The 19056-nt window shown below is 42.7% G+C and overlaps 2 protein-coding genes across 4 annotated transcripts in view; both read right to left on the bottom strand.

The window, feature by feature from the left end:
- The window catches only part of CHLSN (cholesin), a 122796-nt gene extending 111257 nt beyond the window's left edge, over positions 1–11539 (bottom strand). The window contains exons 1-2 of the mRNA XM_083872636.1: positions 11478–11539; positions 10112–10257 (exon numbers count right to left, since the gene is read on the bottom strand). Of these exons, the coding sequence (XP_083728762.1) occupies positions 10112–10240 (129 nt within the window). The 5' untranslated portion in view covers positions 10241–10257; positions 11478–11539. The remainder of the gene's footprint in view (positions 1–10111; positions 10258–11477) is intronic.
- A 2650-nt stretch (positions 11540–14189) lies between these two features.
- On the bottom strand, positions 14190–17304 carry ZFAND2A (zinc finger AN1-type containing 2A). 3 transcript variants are annotated; one of them, XM_083872728.1, is made up of 6 exons: positions 17149–17304; positions 16548–16642; positions 15723–15854; positions 15384–15535; positions 14777–14866; positions 14190–14334 (listed from the first exon to the last, which is right to left on the bottom strand). In XM_083872728.1, the coding sequence occupies exons 1-6, from the start codon at positions 17201–17203 to the stop codon at positions 14325–14327; spliced, it is 534 nt and encodes a 177-aa protein (XP_083728854.1). In that variant the 5' UTR covers positions 17204–17304; the 3' UTR covers positions 14190–14324. The 3 variants fall into 3 exon arrangements, with proteins under 3 accessions (XP_083728854.1, XP_083728856.1, XP_083728855.1); XM_083872730.1 differs by lacking the exon at positions 14777–14866; XM_083872729.1 differs by lacking the exon at positions 14190–14334 and having other exon boundaries at positions 14859–14996.
- Between the last annotated feature and the right edge of the window lie 1752 nt (positions 17305–19056).

Genomic DNA, 19056 nt, shown 5'->3' with positions numbered 1-19056 from the left:
TAAAGATGTTAAAGAGATGCTGTAACTTTGCATTCCTCTGACAGTTTTAGGAGACACACTGAATACCAACTGTGCAGACACAACATCCACCTCCCGAAAATGCAAAGCCAGTCAGTTTAAAGATAAAGCTTGATTCATTTATGAGGAGCATTACAGGATGGGAGGGCATGTGACAGAGAATCTGAATCAATGAGTCAGGCGATCCCAGACTCTGTGCAAGGCTTTGACATAATACGGGCAAGATGCAAGGAAAGGCACCTCTCCCTTCAAAAGCTTGAAAAAAGAATTGAGCACAAAGTTTTACAAGAAAATGCTTGTAAAATTTCAGACTAAGTATCTGTGTTTCAAACAAAATTCACTGCCTGTACAGTGCAGGCTCTAATCTTTTTTCCAGCCATCAAGTTGTGTTAGAGTATAACTGAATTTTTTCCCGTGTAAGGATTTTGCTGTATTCTCTGACCTGTTTATTAAGACTGCAAAAGGGAAAAGGTTGTCTGGACAATTTTAAATGGTTAGGATTGTCACATAAAAAATGCATTCAAGAGTGGTTTACCATAAGTAAAAGCATGTCAAGTTCAACCCTGATTATCATTAATTCCACTGGAACTTGTTTCTGCATAACTAAAAACAAGTGAGTGTATGAAGAAGCTGGTTTGAATTTTAATAGCTACTCATGAAGGTGAGCCAATGAATTCATTTGATTTTGATTGAAAACAATGAAGATAAGGGCTTGATTTGAATTTAAGGGACAGTATCTTATCCTCTCCTTTCACTTTAAGTCTTACCTTACCCATTCAGACCATCAAACATTCAAAGTTTTCATCACAGAAGAGCACAGGGCCAAATTAATTGCTTATTTGTCCTTTTTATGGTAAAACTGAAACATGTGATGGGGAACAAGTCACTTTTAAGATGTGCACACAGAACAACACCTTCCCTCTATACCCTTAAGCTCTGCTCTCAGGGAGGTTGTGGTACATGCCCTGTGCTGCGTTTTAAAGGGGGAAACCAGATATGAAAATCTGAACACCTTCCATTCATATTTATAATTTAGGTGTCCTTCCTTCAACAGTATTGTCCAAAGTGTCTATTCCACAGTGACTTTTAATACCATAAACTTTTAACCCTTGGGTTTGGGCATCCTTTTAGACTTCCATTCCATCACATGGCAGCATGACACAGGCAGAGCTAAGGATGAACAGCTGCATATTGAGCCACCCAAGGTGCCAACACAGGAGCAATGCTCTCTCAGGGCTGCAGACTGGGCAGGATCAGCTCTAATTTCAACTCCCTTTCTTACATGTTACTTCACTGATTTTACAGAAGTCCATTAAATGCCACTACAAAATACAAAGATGATCGTCTGGGTCTCACAAAGTCACCAGTGTGTTTAGAATGGCTTTTGAAACTGTTCAACCCCCACAACAAAAACCATTTTCAAGTTTCCAACCTGGTTTCTCCATTGTCAAACAGTCTGCTACAGGTATATACAGACATTTCCAAGTTCTAAATTAAACTACTGAGCTGTTCATTACCAAAAATTAAACCCCTGCCTTCTCAAGATAAATATTTAATGCAGCAGGGTAAGCCTTTCCAAAGGAGCATCTTTGCTTACAAGCCTCAGTTCACTTGACCTGCAAACAAAATCACTGAAAAGGTTTAAGACCTTTTCAAATTGCATTGAATGTGTTTTCTAGAAGGACTTTAAAAAAAACTGTGGGGAGAAAAAAAGACATAGTAGAGAAACGGGAAAATTATTAGGATATTGTTAAATTATCCTTAGAATTGGAGTTAAGGCGATTTTTACAGAAAGAGCTCAGTGGCAGAATTGCCTAATAGTGCTGGAGATAGATTTGTTTTCTGCCTCAGCAGCAGAAATATTTCCTTTCCCAGGCATTCCCTCAATAGAAACAGTAATATAATGGCAAATAAGATTTTCTTCCTTTCATTCTCTCCCCATTCAGAACTACAAAAGAGAAATAGCCTGTACCTGACTACAGACCTTTTAACTCTTGTGCTCCTGAGTGAAATGCACACAGCAAACTGAGAAAGAAACCAAGAAAACAGCTCACTTAAACAACTGATAGTATTCCAAATATCCACCTGACAACTGAGTATCAAGGTGGGAAGAAGATACAGACAGTGATGTGTGAGGGAACTTAATTTATAAACTTGCTCGGTTTCCAAAGACATAAAGTCAGAATAATTACTTCTGATATTACAAGCTCATTCTCTAGAACAGTGAGGAACATGACATGTTATTTTCTTATGCTAATTAAAGCTGCCTGATGATGGGTGACACTGTCAGAGCGCTGTGGGAGCAGAAGCCCAGCCTTGCTGGCAGAGGTGCTGCTGGAGCCCAGATGGGATCACACAGAGCCCGAGAGCATCCTCAGCCCAAAACAAGGGTCTGTGAGGACCCATGGAAAACTGCCCTGTCCCCTGCTCTTCTTGACTCTCACTGAGTGACACTTTCTGGATCTTGACCAGAGATTTTATTCCAAAAGCTACCAGATCAGAACAACTGGCTGCTCCTATTCTAAGCTCAAACTAGATCATGACTTAACCTAGACAAATGTAAAGAAAACCATTGTTCAAGCAAAGGATGGTAAATTTTACAATTTAAAAGAACCCAACTCTAGAAGTTGATTAAAAGATATCTTTGGAGTACAAGCTTGAAAGCCACGAAAGATGGGGCTTTTGTAATAAAATAGGAAAAGCTTCTCTATTCCAAAGGTAATTTGAAAAAATTTGAAAAAAGAATCAGCCAGTGAGGTGCATGAAGGCTCCTAAGTTCACAAAAAGCCCATGACCAATTTTAATGATCTCTGTAGTACAGTTCAGTACAACAGTTCTGTAACCAATTAGTTATTTTATGAGTGGGTAAGGATGAAAAGCATCCTTTTAGGATTCAGTCCATAGTATAAAGGTAGGATGGAATGACAGCTACTAAAGCATGTATTTTCCACAGACACTTTAGATTTTCTCTTCTCTTCCCATAACCACTCTGCTCCTTTTTAAGCAATGCAGCCCTAAGCCCCAGTACATCCTCTGAACAGCTTTGACATCTTTTGAACTCTGAGATGGTAGGAAGAGCTGTCTGCCCTTATGTATATGCTGCTTGCAATAGTCTGGTTTACAGATGCAAATTATTAAGATAATGCTGAGAAATTTAATAAAACACTGGTTGATGATCTTCCGTTTGATGTCCTACAGAACTCCTGTGGGATTCAATTAGAAATAGGTAAATGCATTCAAAGACAGAGTCTGGTTCCCCTGTCAAATACCTTCATGCTTGTACCCTCGATATTTCAGGCAGGTTCTAAAAGTCAAAAGATTAATTTTCTGTTCTAATTACTTGTTGGATGTAACAGACAAGCACTTCCCAAGTATTTATTAATCTGTGTGGCTTTGATCTAATACCCAAGAGCCATTTTATCTATGCTGTAATTTATTAACATACATAAATATACACTGATCTTTCATGTGGTTCACAATATTGCATCTAAACACAAAAGGCATTTTGAATGAGGAAACTTCTCATTTCTCATTCATACTACACAAGCAGCCATCACCCCCCTTTTATCTGTGCCAAAACAGTGGGGTTTTTTTTTTAATTTTTGCATCTATTTCCTCAACACACAAAAAGTCATATTTTATAAAAATCATTATACCAGACTCCCACATTGTATAAACAAGCAGCAGCATCTCATCAAGGACAGAGCTGCTTTTCAGAAGAAGCATAATTTAAATATCCAAATCTGTGCCATTTTAGGTTTTTTGAACCAATTAACATTAACAAAACAGTAGTAAGAGCAATAAAGAGGAAGCAACAAATCCACATGAATCAGGCCTGCATTAATATATTATGCTATACACACTTCCAAGTTTCAAGCTCTGTCAAGAATAATTGCCTTTGAATGCCCATTTCTCTGCTCTTTATCCTGTATCAGAATGCAGCAAACATCCTGTCAAGCTTACAAGTTAATTTCTTGCCAAGTGAATGCATTTTGCAAATTCAAACACGCTAACAGGACTCTTTTTAACTGAAGTTACACAAATTTTGAGGTTTTGTGCCAAGTTTTCTGTATTCAACAATTTGGGCCTTTTCCAGCAATTTTCATTGATGATGCCTCTCTCTATGAGGAGTTAGAAATCATCAATACCAAACCAGAATAAAATAATCAGTGAAAAAGGGCAGAAAACAGTGTTTTCACTGGAGCTGGGTGACACAGTCAAGCAGATCTCGCCTTTGCTCCTTCAACAACTGAACGCTCAACAAATTCAACCCACAAATGGGAATCCTGTTGTGAATTTCAATTTTGTTAAGATATTTGCAGTTAAGGCAGGAAAGCAAGGATTTATACTGGAAATCCAACAAAAGCCATCAAGGAAGGTCTCACCAGCAAGCAGAGAATGAGGGCTGAGAGGAAACAACAAGTACGTGCTCCAAAAAGAGAAGGAGGAATTTCCCCTATTAACAGCAAAGAAGGGACAGTTGTGTTTTACCACCAAATTCCCCATCCATTTAATACCCTGGCTTTATTAATAAAAGTAGGGAATTAACTTTGAATGGATACAGATTAAGGCAAATACCCAGAATTAGCATGAAACTCTCGTTGGCTAGTATGTAATGAAGAATGCACAATTCCTTTAAACACAAGTAAGAAATGCACCACATATTGTTTATACCAAACACAGTTGGGGACGTGAGCCCTTCGCCTGGGAAAACCATCTTCAAAGTAGCAACTGTTTTCCCAGCTGTGAATACTCTTTCCTGGGAAATCTATTCGTACCATTACAAAAATAATTTTCAAAGGAATGTAAAATTATTCAGCCTAATCTATGCATATCCATATTTCACACACAATTCTGTACCTTCTTGGACATGTCTGTTTACACAAGGCCTACTATGCTCTATAAACACTAAATGGGTGTCACAATTAAATTCACCCCCCCTTTTTAAATAAATAAATGTATGGTTAATTTAATAAAATAATTTGAAGCAACTCTATCAATATTCTGATGGAGAAGTGTTAGCAGGAAACAAATGTTTCAGTCCCATAACCAGCTGCCCTCAAAGTTTGTTGTTTTGTGGTTGGTTGTTTTTTTTAAATTTCCTAATTTGAGAAGTATTGCATAGATAAGAAAGCAGATAAACCAAGCAAGATGTCACACAGTAAGCCATAACTGCCACAAGGATTTAGAGCTTTGTAATTATTTCCTATAACTATCAGCAGGCCACCATACAGAGAGGCACTAAGAGCCAATGGGACAGCAAACTTGTCTCTTTGTGCAAGGAAAAAAACCCCAAACAAATAACCCAAGAATAAACATTCAACTGAAAGGTAACCCAAAGCAAAGAGAAATAGGCCAAACATTTTAATTACAGACTGACAAAACCCAGGACAACATTATCCATCCTGACATTTAACTTGGCCATTTTGAGAAATAGCTCCCACCTCCACTTTATCACTGGGAAACTGCTTTCTGCTGATGTATCTTTCCATCAAGGCACAGGGGGAGATGGAGGGGTGGGGGAAGATGAAAGATTATGTCATCTTCTCTTCATAACATGGACAGAACTCTATTTGCACGTTAAAGATACTTTAAAATTGTTCCAAAAAAATACTCCAGTATGAGACAAGATTCTTATTTTAGGATGTTATGCTAAATAAAATTAACTTTTTCGTATTTATTTCTTTCTTCTTTTTTCTGTAAGATTTTTACATAACCCTTGAACAAAAACTAATAACCTCAGATAAGGCTAATGCTTACAACAGAGGATTAAAAAAGTACAGCAAAACCACACAAGTGCAGGAAGCCTGGACAGTGGAATTGCAATGCAAACAGTTTCCAAAACACACTTTTTATGTACATGAAATACAGTTAATATTGGTAGCCCGGTAATCAGAAGAAAATCCTGCAACATCACACTAAGTTGTTAACTTCATGGCATTTTTTTAGGATGGGAAAATATAAACCAAGTTATTTTGATGGCTACAAGATAAGCTTCCCATTAATTAGAAAAATAAATTAAGGGAACAATAAAGGATTACTGAGTTTGTTTGCAAACCATCCACAAGTCATTATTTCAAGAACAGGCTTTGGGATGAATTAGTGGGTTGTCAGACAAATAAATACACTGTCTGATGACAGCTTTACAGTATCTGCTGGATCAGTTTGCACCAATGTCTGGTTTGCATTCATTAAACATTCAAATTACTACCCCAGTTACCTGATTACAAGCAGCATTAGAGATCATATCAAAGTAGCAGTTCCAGTTATTCCACCAAGCTCATGCCCAAAATATTTATGTCCACAGCTTGAACATAAATCTATGGGGGTTTCCACTGCTACAACCAAACAATGATTTAAAAGATTTTTTTTTTTGTGGTGTGTTTTGCAGCTAAACAATTCTATATTGCTCTTTATAATAACCTCCAAAAAAAGCCAAACAGAAAAACCCTTTCTTTAAAATTTTTGCCATTTTCCATTCAGTAAACAAATCTTACTGTTTGGGCACCTGCACACTCTGATGAAAGAAACACCATGAGCTACTTGTTTATTTGCCATTGTTTGTGGTATCTGTATGGAATCTCAGAAATTAAATTCCTTTCCCACTGATCCTGCCTTTATCTGAGGAAAATGTTGACTGCTCCTCCTCCAACCACTTGCAATGCTGGAGATAACAAGGGAGTACAAGGAAACACCCACTGGCTGTATGAGCATTACCTAAAGTACCCTCCAACCATGAACAAGGAGATTTCATTTATCAAGATTGATCGTCCCTTAGTCATTGCCATTTTCCTTAAGTTACAATGTTCACTAGACTAAATTGGGAAGGAACAGGAAACTAATATTGTTTTCTATGGATTACGAATTTTGAGTCTTGCCTAATAGATGTTCTGTTCTGAAAGAATTTCCTACTGTTCTGCAGAAAGGCAGCAGCTCTGCAAAGGGCTCTGCAGCAACGAGATCTGCCCGTAAATGACAAGATCCTTTGACACAGTAAGGTAATTCTGGGCAGAACTGGAATAGCCCTGGGAAACAAACAACCACATGTTGTTCCCTACCTACAGAGCTGCAACTGTCAGGGCTGCTGCTCCTGTGAGCCTTGTGGCATTGAGGCAGCTGAAGGTTTGAAGGCTGGAGAAATCCACAATCAGAAGCAAAACAGGGTTAATTGCAAAGAAACACTTCAAAGGGTTCTGTTATTTCAAGATGACACCTTAACGATACTGCAAATATTTTTTTTGTCAGAGAAATGAAACAAAACTAACTTGTCAGAAAAGATCCATGAGGCAGTTGTTACCTAAGAAGCCAATAGTCAGCTTCTAGATGTCACATGTTAAATCTCTTTTCTTCATACCTATGCTGCAGTTTGAAAGGAAAAATTTAAACATTCTGATAGTTCAACATATAAGTATGTTAGCAAACTACAAAAGTCATTATAAAAAAGTGTATAACTAATGTCTAGTGATTAAAATAAAATCTCTTTAACATGTGTGATTATTTCAAGTAGGTAAATAGAACAGTAACATTAGAAGAATCAGTCAGAAAAACCCCAAGACCGAATTAAGTTTTAAAACTTAATTAAACTTTAAAACTCGGCTTCACTGGAGATGTCTCATTTAGAGCTGTGTGGTTCTAAGATCACTCATGAAAACATTCATATTGGTCTTGAATTGCTTATTGCTATTTAGTGTAAACAGAAGAAATTGAGTAGATGAAAATCAATAAAACATCAAGATTACTGTGAAAGGTCAAGCTGTTCCAAAGAAAATGCCTTAGTCTAAGGCTGGTAAGAATTTTTGAAATAAATTTCTTGAAGGAATGATCAGTGTACACTAAATCCAGTCACTGAAAACACACTTCAACTTGCCTCCAGCTCTATAAAAAAATCAATTAGACATTTGTATTTTCCACTTTGGAGATTAAATTTACTGTACTAGAACCAAAAGGGAAAAAAAAAAGTAAATCACAGGAATGTGACTTAATGAACCAGTGAAACCTCTGCCCCACCAAAAACTTTTACTTCTACCACACATGAGACTCCTTAGGAAAAACTGGAGCTTACCCAACCTTGCTTTAAGAATGCCAGGAAGAGTTTCCTTTAATTCAGTAACTGCATTAAAAGCTAATCACAGCCAATTCATCAGAATCCAGGCACCATGATTCAGGAATTCCTGTAGATCTAGCAAAATTCCAGCTTATTTTAAAGTAACAGAAATCAAATTAAAAGAAGTAAAGGTGCAGAATAAACCCTCTTAGTAGTTACCTAACTTTTGTTCCGGATTTCTTACTTGGAACCATTCACACTGACTGAGCAGAGCCCCAGAGCCCCTCCTGTTCACACAGAGCAGTTTTACCTCTATTACACTTTCCATGCTGATAAGGTTTGATGACCAAAAGCACTTTAAAGCACAAATGCCAGTGTGCCTTAACCAAGCACTTCACACAAAGCTGGGAGCACTTACACTGAGTAACAATCAAACTGCCAAGCAATTAACTTTCTTTAACCACTTCTGAAGTAAAATTGTTTAAGATCTGCCTCACGTTTTTCATTCTCAACAGTCATTAAAAAAAAAAAAAAAAAAAAAAAAAAAAAAAAAAGTGGTCTATTTAGTGGTCTTCGACTTTCCTGCTCTGAACAGTTACAGTTTATAAAGCTGATGCCAAGAAATGGCTTGTCATAGACCTTTTATGGCATTCCCTAAACTCAATATATACATGCACGAGCCACCCACTGGCACCAGCTTTTATGATTCCAAGAACTGTTGTACTCAGTGGTGCTCCCTAACAGTATTAAGGATTCTTCTTCCCATTACTCTTTGCTCTTTCTTTCACAGTCCCACAGTCTGCACAGCCCACAAAACTCACTTGTGTGTTCCAAGAACTGAACACTGGACATCAGATGGTCCAAAAAGGCCTCCCTTGCCAGGAGCTTGAAGCCCACCTCGACTGTTTGGCAGTTTTACATGAAATTACAGACTGTCACAGGCAATAAAATTCACACTGTTTTGCCCTGGAAAATTATTTTCACTCAAATTTAATTATAGCACAGCAAATCCACAGTCTATAATACAAAGGAAAAGAGAAACATTCCCTATTATGAAGCTATAAAGACAAAATTTCCTAATTTTGTTTTAACAAAGGTGCAGTCTTTTCTTACTTAGGAACATTTCTGCTGAGTTCAAAACTACACAAATGTACAGACCTCTGAACAGCTTTTGCCAATAAATTGGTTTTTTCATATAAAGCTTCCCAAACTCTAAATGCAATACCTAGAGACACTTATGAATGCAAAAGTTCTTCAAATCTGTTCTTGCCAATAAGCCTAAATAAAGTCTAATAACAAAATAAGTACAAATTTTTAGTTATATGAGCTCCAGTGAGCTGCACATGTCATGATAAAGGAAATGACAAGCAGCTTTCACATGTATTTTATGTTAGCCCAGGAAACATAAGAGAATTAAGAACTTGGCTTCTTGAGGTGATCCTCAGGAATTCCTGAGGGAAAAAACCTGCTTTCCCTCTCTACTTCTTAATTTGCTTTACAGTTCTTTGATCCTCATTCCACAGGAACCGCTAAGAACATCAGAACTAAACTGTCCTTGAACTATGCATAATTTCCATCACAAAAAAAACCCCAAAACCAAAAACCTTCCAACTTCAAGTTCCCACTTAAGTAACATAATGATACTATTTTATTCTCATAAAATAATTCATAAAACGTTCAGGAATACAAAGAGACTGCTGACACCTTCTGGCCACTTGACATTCTGTCCTAAAACCAGGAGAATTTCCAAGAAAACATCTTTCATGTTTTCCCAGGCACTGAGGATCACATGAAGACTGAAGCTCTGCTGGGATTGCCATATGACAGCTCCTCACTTGGTTCACCTCTCACCCACATCCCTTCTCTGGTTTTCACAGAAACATCCAAAACAAACACAATCACCTCTCTGACCCAGATTTGCCTTAATTTATCTTTTCCTTTTAGCTTTCTCACTAGGTATATTGCATCCAAGGAATCACTGCTACTGAATCCCACCCGTGAACCTGCAGCAACAACAAATCCATTCTAGATTGAATTAAAGAGCCAAACCTGCAGCTTTTGCTTCTTCTTCTTTGGTTTAGTTTCCAATTCCAGCTCATCCTTTTGGGCCACATGTTGCTTCAGCTTTTTTCTTTTTTCTGCCTTCTTTTCTTTTTTTTCCACAATCATTTTCGGCATTCTACAGAAATGCTGTTCTGTAACAGAAACCACCAAACTGCAGTTCAAATGTCAGTCTCATATACAGACAGCTGTACTTTAATTACACTGGCATGGCAATTATTTATGACTACCTAACTATGAAATGTGTGTCTGCACTGAAATTTGATTCATTTTGGAGAATTTTCATGTTTCCTTTAGGAATACATTATAGTCAAGGTACTGTAAAACTCAAAACTCAGTCTCCTGTAGGAATCTCCAAACCTTTTGTGCTCTGAGGGCCTGTAGTGGAAAATGCCTCTGTGACCCTCCTGAAAAGAATTTCCCATAATTTAGGCTGTGCTTTCTGCAGGTTAGAGCACATCACACTGAACTGTTTGATCAACTGTCTGCCTCAAATAACACCATCATCTCAAAACACATTCACATAACTGCTAGTCATGTCATTAATGTGCATATGTGTGTACTCACAAGCAAAAACTAAAGCTATTTGATTACTAAACCGCTTTAAACCACTAGTTCTGGGTAAACTGCAAGTTTCTGTTTTCATACAGGTTAACGTGGTAAAACTATCCTTGAAGAATTGTCTCATTAGCTTTATCTTTCATTTTAGACTGACGTAAGGGTGAAGGTGAACAGGAGTTGCAGACAACACTGCAACTGGTTCTGAGAACAGCTCTAGTTGTAACTCCGTGTTATTTCTTTGCCAGAACACCTGATTTAAGCGGCTTTCCCCAGTTATCCCAACACTGTCACTTTCAGTGTCACTTTCACTACACAGGCAAATGTTGGCTCAATCACATTTGCCTTGAAACACACACTGAAATCCCAAACAGCCCCAGACCCAGTCGGGAGGTTCCCAGCACAGCAGGAGCTGCCAAAGGAGGGTTTGGCCCCTCCGTGACACGGGGCCGGGCCCGGCACGTGTGAGGCACAACCGTGCCCTGCCCGGGGGGGCATTCCCACAGCTCCTGCTCCCGGCCCCCTGCAGGGCACCCCGGCTCCGTTCCCAGCCTGGATTCACCTCCCGACACACGGCCCCGGCTCCGCATCCCAACACAACCCCCGGTTCCCATCCCAGCACAGATCCCCGGGATCGCCGCAGCCCCCTCAGCCACCGCCGCGCATGTGGCCAGGCCGGGCCGGGCCGGGCCTCCCCTCCTCTCCCGCAGCTCCGGGCGGGCAGGGGGACCCCGGAGGAGCCGCGGCCACCCCGGGGGAACCCAGGGCTGCGCCCCCCGCCCGGCCGCACACGCACCTCCTGCAGCCGCCGCCCCGGCACTTTCAACTGAGCCCCACGCTTGGCGCCGCCGCCCGCCCCCTGCCTCTCATTGGCTACACGGGGAGAACGGCAGCATCTGGTTGGCTCCTGATCTGTCAATCAACCCGGTGACCAATAGAAGTCCCGCACGGAGTTAAAGCGCCCGCCGGGAACACGTGTGCGGCGGAGCGCTGCGCCGGCTTCTGGCGGCGCGGGTGACGTCACCTCTCCGCGCCGAGCCCCGCCCCTTTGCCTGGGACAGTCCCGGAATGGGGCCGGGCCTCGCCGGGATCCGCCGCAGGGACACCCCCGGGGCTGGCTGGGGTCCGCCTCAGGGACACACCCGGGCCCCGCCTGAACCCCCGGGGCTGGCAGGAACCCCCAGGAATCCACCCGCATCCTAGCAGGGATCCCCGGGCCTGGCAGGTCCCTCCCCGCCCTGCAGGACGGCCGGCGGAAGGAAGGCAGCCCGGCGCTGCGGACACACTGAGCTGTGGCTCTCTGGAGAACGGCTCTGATCCCTGTGAGCCCGCGCATCCTGAAGGCTTCAGATCCTAAAAGATCCTGGAGTCTGAGACAGCATTACCCGTGTCCCGATGGGGGCTCACGGAAGGCGTGGGAAGAGGCCAAGGGTGTGGTTTGACAGGATGAGAAAACACCTCTGAGGACAATTTCCAGGAAGCAAATTGGTTTCCATGTTTTCATTTTCTATAAATACCCTATGCATAAGCTTTTCCAAGTCCCCTTGGTAATTTAAGGGCCAGAATTTTTACCACATACAGACACGTAGATGGCACATTTGTTTTCAGGACAACCTGAGACAGTGTTGTTGTTTGCCTTTGCTTGGATCCCAGCAGCAGCTGAGATGCTGGATGGGGGGGCAGATGCTGCTGGCAAACAAGTCTCTGTACAATTTCAGGTACTGATGGGAAGGGGCAACCTCTGCTTCCCTCCTCTTCCACACCGACGTGCCCTCCTGCCCCCCAGCCATCACTGTAGGCTGGAAGAGCCTCTCTCCCATGATCCGTGTCCTCGCACCATGGTCAGAACCTCGAATCCCCTTCCCAAAGCACCGGTGGGGTGTATGGCACCATTTAGGAATGAGTGGCCAGCTAGAAATTATACACAAAAAATATAAAATGTATATAAAATATAGCAGTGTGCCAGGGCTGAGTAGAGTGGTGGCACGCAGAGAATAAAAACCTAAAACTACAGTTGTAATTTAAGCTTTTTCTCCAATGTGGATAGGCAAAGAATGTTCTCTATGTTTAGACTTCCTAAAATAAGGATTGTGTTATTGCATATCCTGTTGTGACATCCTGTGGTTAAACACAGTATTACAGACACCGTCAAATCGCGATCGTGGCTGTATGATTGCAAAAAATTACATCATGTGGAGTGATCAGTGTAACTCATACCGATATTACCTGTTCAGTTTGGCCAACGAGCTGTGATCTTCTCCACAAAGTTCTCCGGGATGAGAAATCATACTGGGCCAAACATTAATATAGGATAGCACAGATACTTGTTCTGTGCCGGACAGAAATTACATCTGTCTATGACTCAAGGTGTTGATTGTTCACATGCTGTCCCTGAGAAGGACCATAAATCCACATTTCCTCCTCCCACAGCATTCCCAGTCCAAGGATTAAACTGCTCAAAGAGAAGAGACACAAGTCTTTGCACACCTGCAGCAGCCCCAAGGTTGTACAAAGCACATGCACAAACTGCACTTATGCTCCCATCTCTTACAGCATCAGCAAAGAGCATTTTTCCCAGGCCAGGGAACTCAGCATCCTCTGCTCTGCAAAGTGCTTCTCCTCCCAGCTCAGCAGCATTGCAGGGGACTGAAGGGGTTGCAATTACTCTCCAGTTAGTCCTAAGCCACCACTGCAGCCCAGAAGCCTCAGCATGCAGAGAAATGGCTCCAGTGACACGTGAAATTGAGGTCTTGACCCCCTGACACCATCAGAAAGCCTTGGCATTTTTCTCACAATTAGCTGGATGAGAGGGCTACTTAGATCCCATCTGGGGAATTAGCATTGTTCATTAACAGCACATTTCCATTTCATCAACCTATAATATTTCAGGCCTCGAGCTAAGCAGCTGGATACTCATGCAGTTTTAAAGAGCCAAGAGAGCTGATCAGGATAATAGATGGAGCATTATCTGCTGTGACTTCACTTGTTTAAGCTTTTCAGGAAGACGGCAAGAGCAGCCTCCCTAAACAACGCTTTATTTTGGCCTTATTGCACAAGACATGGCTAATGCTACTTTCTCTGGCTCCTTTTTCTCCCTGAAATGGCAAAATATATTCCTCCAAATCTAGATTTCTGTTTAAGGGACAATAAATGATGAAGAATTATATCTGAACATTAGCCTTCAGACAGGACCTGTAAAAAAGGTGGTATGGCTTTATAAATAAAAGTCTTCCAATGACATTCAGAAATCAAGAGGAAGCTTCACATTATGTTGTTTATAATGCAGAGCCAGAACACTTCCAAAAGGATTGAGACATAATAGACAGTGGCTTGTATTTCAGATTTTCATTTTGGGAGATTCCTAGTTCAGACTTGGCATGACCTAAGCACATCCAGCTGTATTTCATACCAACTGCAACCTTCTACCTACCATCATCATCTCACCTCCTATGTCAAATTTTTTTTCATAGTATTAAAGTTCTTATTCCAAAAATAGGAACAAATAACGTTGGCTTGGAAAGGGTATCAGTTTATTAAATGCATACAAAATTATGATACAAAAATAAGTTAATTGCATAGAAATTTAAAGAGAGAAAATATTAACTTTAAAATAAAGCTTTGATCCAGATGTGAAGAGCCTCTACTATCTGCACCTGAAAGACAAAAGAATGCACTGTAAGGACTACACAACTGGAATTTTCAGTCACATGGAGCTACAACATGCCAGGGAAGAGCTTGGGCCATTTATTTTAACTCAGGTGCTTGCTGTGCTTTCCTCCCTCTGATGACACACCATTTTTCCAGAACCTGGCCAAACCTCTCACTGAGCAGGTGGGAGACCAACCTGCAGATACAATTTGATGTCTCAGTGCTCTTGTCTATGGGGCCACTTTAATCACTACATTATAGAAAAGGAATTTATCTGTGCTGTCAGAGCCCCTCTGCTGCACTCCCAACACCATTTACAGGTCAGCTACCAACTAGAGCAGTGAGGGGTGTGACAGGGGCACTGCTACTCCATGTGGACACCATGGAGTGTCCACACTCCAAACTGAGACTGTCTCAGTTTGTCTTTTCTCCTTGTGCAGCTGATACCTGTTGTGCTGACGATTCCCATTAGATGGCACTCCAATTGCTTCCGGGGACTTGAAGGTGGGCTGGGATGCTCTCATCAGAGCTGCATATCTACAAACAAACACAACCAGGCTCAGCACCCATGCACTCTGCATTTTCTCTCTTCCATCCAGTTTCATCACCTGCATCTGCCACACAAATCTCACAGTTCTACTGCACAGAACAGTCAAGGTATGTCTCCCTGCAAGAGACAGATTTTTTTAGATTAAGTTCAAACTTGGCTTGTCAGGGTAATGATTATTCTTGGTTACTTCATGGTGCTGGACAGAGCTTTAGGATTCTAGTATGTGTACCCAAACCCCAAAGGGTGCTTGAGTTGGCCAGTGCCTGTTCTCGGTTAGGAGAGACTGCCACAGGTAAGCTTGAAAATTCAGGAAAGCATTTGACAAGCTTTTATTCTTGGCTCAGAAATTAAGGCTGACATTTCAGAAATTCAGCCTGAGTTGCAAGAGGAAGTCATAGCTGTTTTACTGACATGACAAATAGTTTCCAGTATTCCCTGTCAGCCCAAGCTCCCCACCAAGCCTGAGATCCCATCTGGAGCTAAGTATCTCAGAGTTCAGCTCACCCTGCCTTGGAGATGGGCCGGCTGCTCCCTTTGCAGTCGTGATCCAGAGGATGCCGATGTTTTATGCAGAAGCTGCCACCACACTGTTCACAAACCACCTTCATCATCTCTTTCCTTTTGCAGCCTGGCTTCAAGCATTTGTTTGTGAAGATCTGAGTAAGAGAGGACAGGAAGTTGGCAATGTTTGCTTTCTGTGAGCCATGACCAAGCTGAAGCACAAATGTTCAAGCAGCCTTAGAGCCAAGATGAAACAGAGTAAGTTTCTACAGTATGATGTCAGAAGGCCCAACTTGACTAGCCTTAGGAAGGCAGCTTAGACTCCAACAGCAGTTTTCTTACCTTCTGTTTTTGCTGTGCTGGATTGTATTTGCAGTCCTTATCTATGTGGGCTCCAACCACAATATCTGGGATTTCTCCCTTCTGCACTGGGATAGGTGTGTTACAGAGGGGACACACTGGGACCTGCACATTCTGAGAAGACACAAGACAGATCAGCATCACAGAGTTAAAGAACTGTTTAGATTGAAATAGACCTTAAGATAATCAAGTCCAAGCCTTTTTTTGTGTCCTTCACCTTCTCTTACCCATAGATAATAGGAGTATATTCCTAAATATTTCATGTTCCCATTTGCTAATGCTTTTAAAGATACACTTTACCACAGTAACTGCAAATCACCCTCCAAAAACCACACAGACATGCTCTGCCAAACCAATTTGTAGCAATGTATTTGGTAAGCTGACTTTAAATACCCTTTTGGCTTTTCTGGAATTACAGCCTTTAAATACTTCAAAGCCCAAGTACATGCCAAGAGATCAAAGTTTAGACCCACTTGTTCTATTTATTTCTTCTGTAGTTTCATGTTTGTTGTTCTTCAATTTACAGGACTTAGACTGCAGAAAATTTTAGACCACAATACATTACTTGGAATATAAAGCACTCCTCTCTGGGAAGATGCACTGTTAGTAAAAAACCCCTAGAATCTAGCAGTTCTGACCTCTGAAATATCATGTTTCTATAGATTTGAAATCCAGATGCATCATTAACTTGCATCTTGAAGTTCTTCCATCCCCTTTTATTGAAACAGGTGAAGTTTCAGAGCAGCCTTTATAAATGACTTTGCAATTCTGCAGGGTGAATTATGAGTCACATCACACAGAACTCACTTTCTTGTAGGCAGAGCTGCACTTGTGGTCCTCGTAACGGATGTGATCTTTGCAGAAGACTTCCCCACACGCATTGCATTTCAGAGGAAGGAAATCTAGGAGAAGAATAAAAAAGAAAACATTTTTATGGCTCAAAGCTAACAACTCTAAGGGTACTCACAAAAGACTACAAATAAATTCTAAAACAGATTTTGTCGAGTCACAATCCAATTATCTCTGTAGAGATTAGATCATTCTTCACAAATATTAGAATTAAAAGAGCAAGACAGATAAGTTTTCCTCTTTTTCTCTGCAGTGTAAGACAAACACAAGCCATAAGCACCTCAGGAGCTCCTCAAACACAGAAACCTTAGTGAGAAACCAGTCAAGAGCTAACAGCTGAAGTACAAACACAAAGCCCAGTTTCAAAAATAATTCTATTCTTGAAAAGCCACCCCTTAACAATTTAACAGGTACAGGAACAACACCTATCACTCTTTCCCTAGACCCACCGAGGGGGGACTACAGCAGCACTGCTGTCTGCCACCACCCCCAGCAGGCCTGGAGGGACAGAACCGGCCCCCCGGGACACCGGTACCCCCCGTGAGCAGCCCGCACTTACCGAGCTGTTTGCAGGAGCGCTCGGAGCAGTGCTCGCCCAACCACGGGAGCTCCATAGCACAGCAGGGACACAGACCCGGAACAGGGACAGGCGCGGCCGGCGCGGGTTTATAGCGGTGCCGGTGCTGACTCAGCGCACACACCACACCTGCTGAGTCACGCTCCCGCCAGCCGTGACGTCACGGCCGCCAGAGCCAATGGCGCGTCCCCGTCGCCCCCGGGGCCTGTCGCGCGTGCGCGGCCAGCGGCCAATGGGAGCTCGGGGGGCGGCTGAGTCACGGCCGGGGGCGGGGCCTGGTGATGAGGGCGGGAAGGAGGCTGAGGGTGGGAATTGGGGCGAGGGTGAACGTGGGCGCTGGGGTGAGAAAAGTCTGGGGGCAACAGGGCACGGGCATGGACGTGAGCTCAGGGTATGACAGGCGTTGGGAATGAAGGCAAGGGCTCTCCAGCGTCCATACCGCACAAGCACTCCCGCTGCTGGGAATTCCCAGCAGGCACCCAAAGGGATGGGAGTGCAGGGCTGGTATGGCCGTGGGACACATGGGGGAATGACACTGATGCCTTAAATTTTAGGTTTCGTGCTTTTCAGGTTCTGTGCTGCCCAGGGGTGCAGCTCTGAGCTCACAGTCAGTGTCACTCGGCTCTGCACACAGCAGGGACACAAAACAAATCCTTTTCCTGCTGGAGACCAAGGACAACTTTCAGGCCCAAAAGTACAAACAACATTGGACTGAAGGGAGGAACAAGAAGGATGAGACCGCACAACCTGAAGCTGTAATAGGATAATTAAACCCCAATATGGAAATGGACCCAAACTTATAAATATGTAAGATGTTGTGACCAGTCAACCATTTTGTGACCATTCTCAGTCCACCTTGGCTGTAGTCCTGGTCAGGCCCTGTCCTGCCCAGGGTGTATCCTGGAGACCTTTCAATAAATACCTGCTTTATTCACTGTCTCTGTGCAGTCTCTGTTTCAGGTCAGCCCTCCCAAGGCATCAGCACAGTAAATCCCATGTCTGACTGAGATCACTGGAGTGCCTCAGCCTTTTGCCACGGCCATTCTTATTTCAGTTTTTCATTGTGGCTTCAGCTGCTGCCCCATCCCTCTTGTGGGACTGTGATGCTTAAATTGTGTTACTTCCAAACTTCAGGATAAATCCAGAGAGCTTGGTGAGAGAGGGTGCTCTCCTCACAGCAGGCTGGTGCTCAAGGCCTGCTGCAGGAGTTCAGTATGGGCTGAACTGGCCAGGGTGGGCAAGCTGCAGTGGCCTGCAGCAGGTTTGAGTGGACTGTGCTAACTGGTTTGGATGGACAGGCCTCAGCTGCAGCTGTGGGTTTGCACAATTTGGCCAGAAACTTTCCCAGCTGGTCTGTTTTTAAATGCTTGTCTCACTTTGACAAAGCACCTTGAGATCAAGGTGTATTTTAGAAATGTTCATCTTTGGAGGTGTGTGACAGTGCTGGCTTCATACAGAGCAGAGGAGGGCTGTTGATTTCATGACATTTGCTACAGGACTGACAGATGACAAAGCATTGTTCTGTCCCTGCTCTCCCCGGAAAGCACCTGACTCTGCTGTGGTGCATGACTCAGATGCAGAGTGGAGTCATGAGGTCAAAGGGGAGCTTTGGGGTTGCGTGTGCTGACAGCCTGCACAGGCCACTTTGTGCTGCTGAGCTCCAGGAATGGCGTGTGCCACTCCCACTGCTCCACCTTCCACGTCACCACCACCGTGGCCCTCATGTGACTCGTGCTGTGGGTGCCAGCTTAGAGCCGGCCCCCTTGGAGCACTTCCCAACAGCACAGTCCTGCTGGATTAAATGATACCATGTCATCAGTCAGGCACTCTGCCCACTACTCAGTTAATTTTCTCTCCTGAACCCATAAAATCACCAAATCTCCTCACATA

This window comes from Zosterops lateralis (genome assembly GCF_965231275.1).
Source record: "Zosterops lateralis genome assembly, chromosome: 15".
In the NCBI taxonomy this organism is placed as follows: domain Eukaryota; kingdom Metazoa; phylum Chordata; class Aves; order Passeriformes; family Zosteropidae; genus Zosterops; species Zosterops lateralis.
The sequence above is the reverse complement of the archived record's forward strand: the minus strand, read 5'-3'. Positions and strand labels throughout refer to the sequence as shown.

What these genes read in the sequence shown, in the direction of transcription:
- ZFAND2A (XM_083872728.1), bottom strand. Translation starts at nt 17,203, where the DNA reads ATGGAGCTCCCGTGGTTGGGCGAGCACTGCTCCGAGCGCTCCTGCAAA. An exon ending in GCAGCTCTGCCTACAAGAAA is followed by an intron (nt 15,855 to 16,547) that starts GTGAGTTCTGTG and finishes GTGTCTTCTCAG; the next exon opens with AATGTGCAGGTCCCAGTGTG. An exon ending in CAGCACAGCAAAAACAGAAG is followed by an intron (nt 15,536 to 15,722) that starts GTAAGAAAACTG and finishes TCTCTTACTCAG; the next exon opens with ATCTTCACAAACAAATGCTT.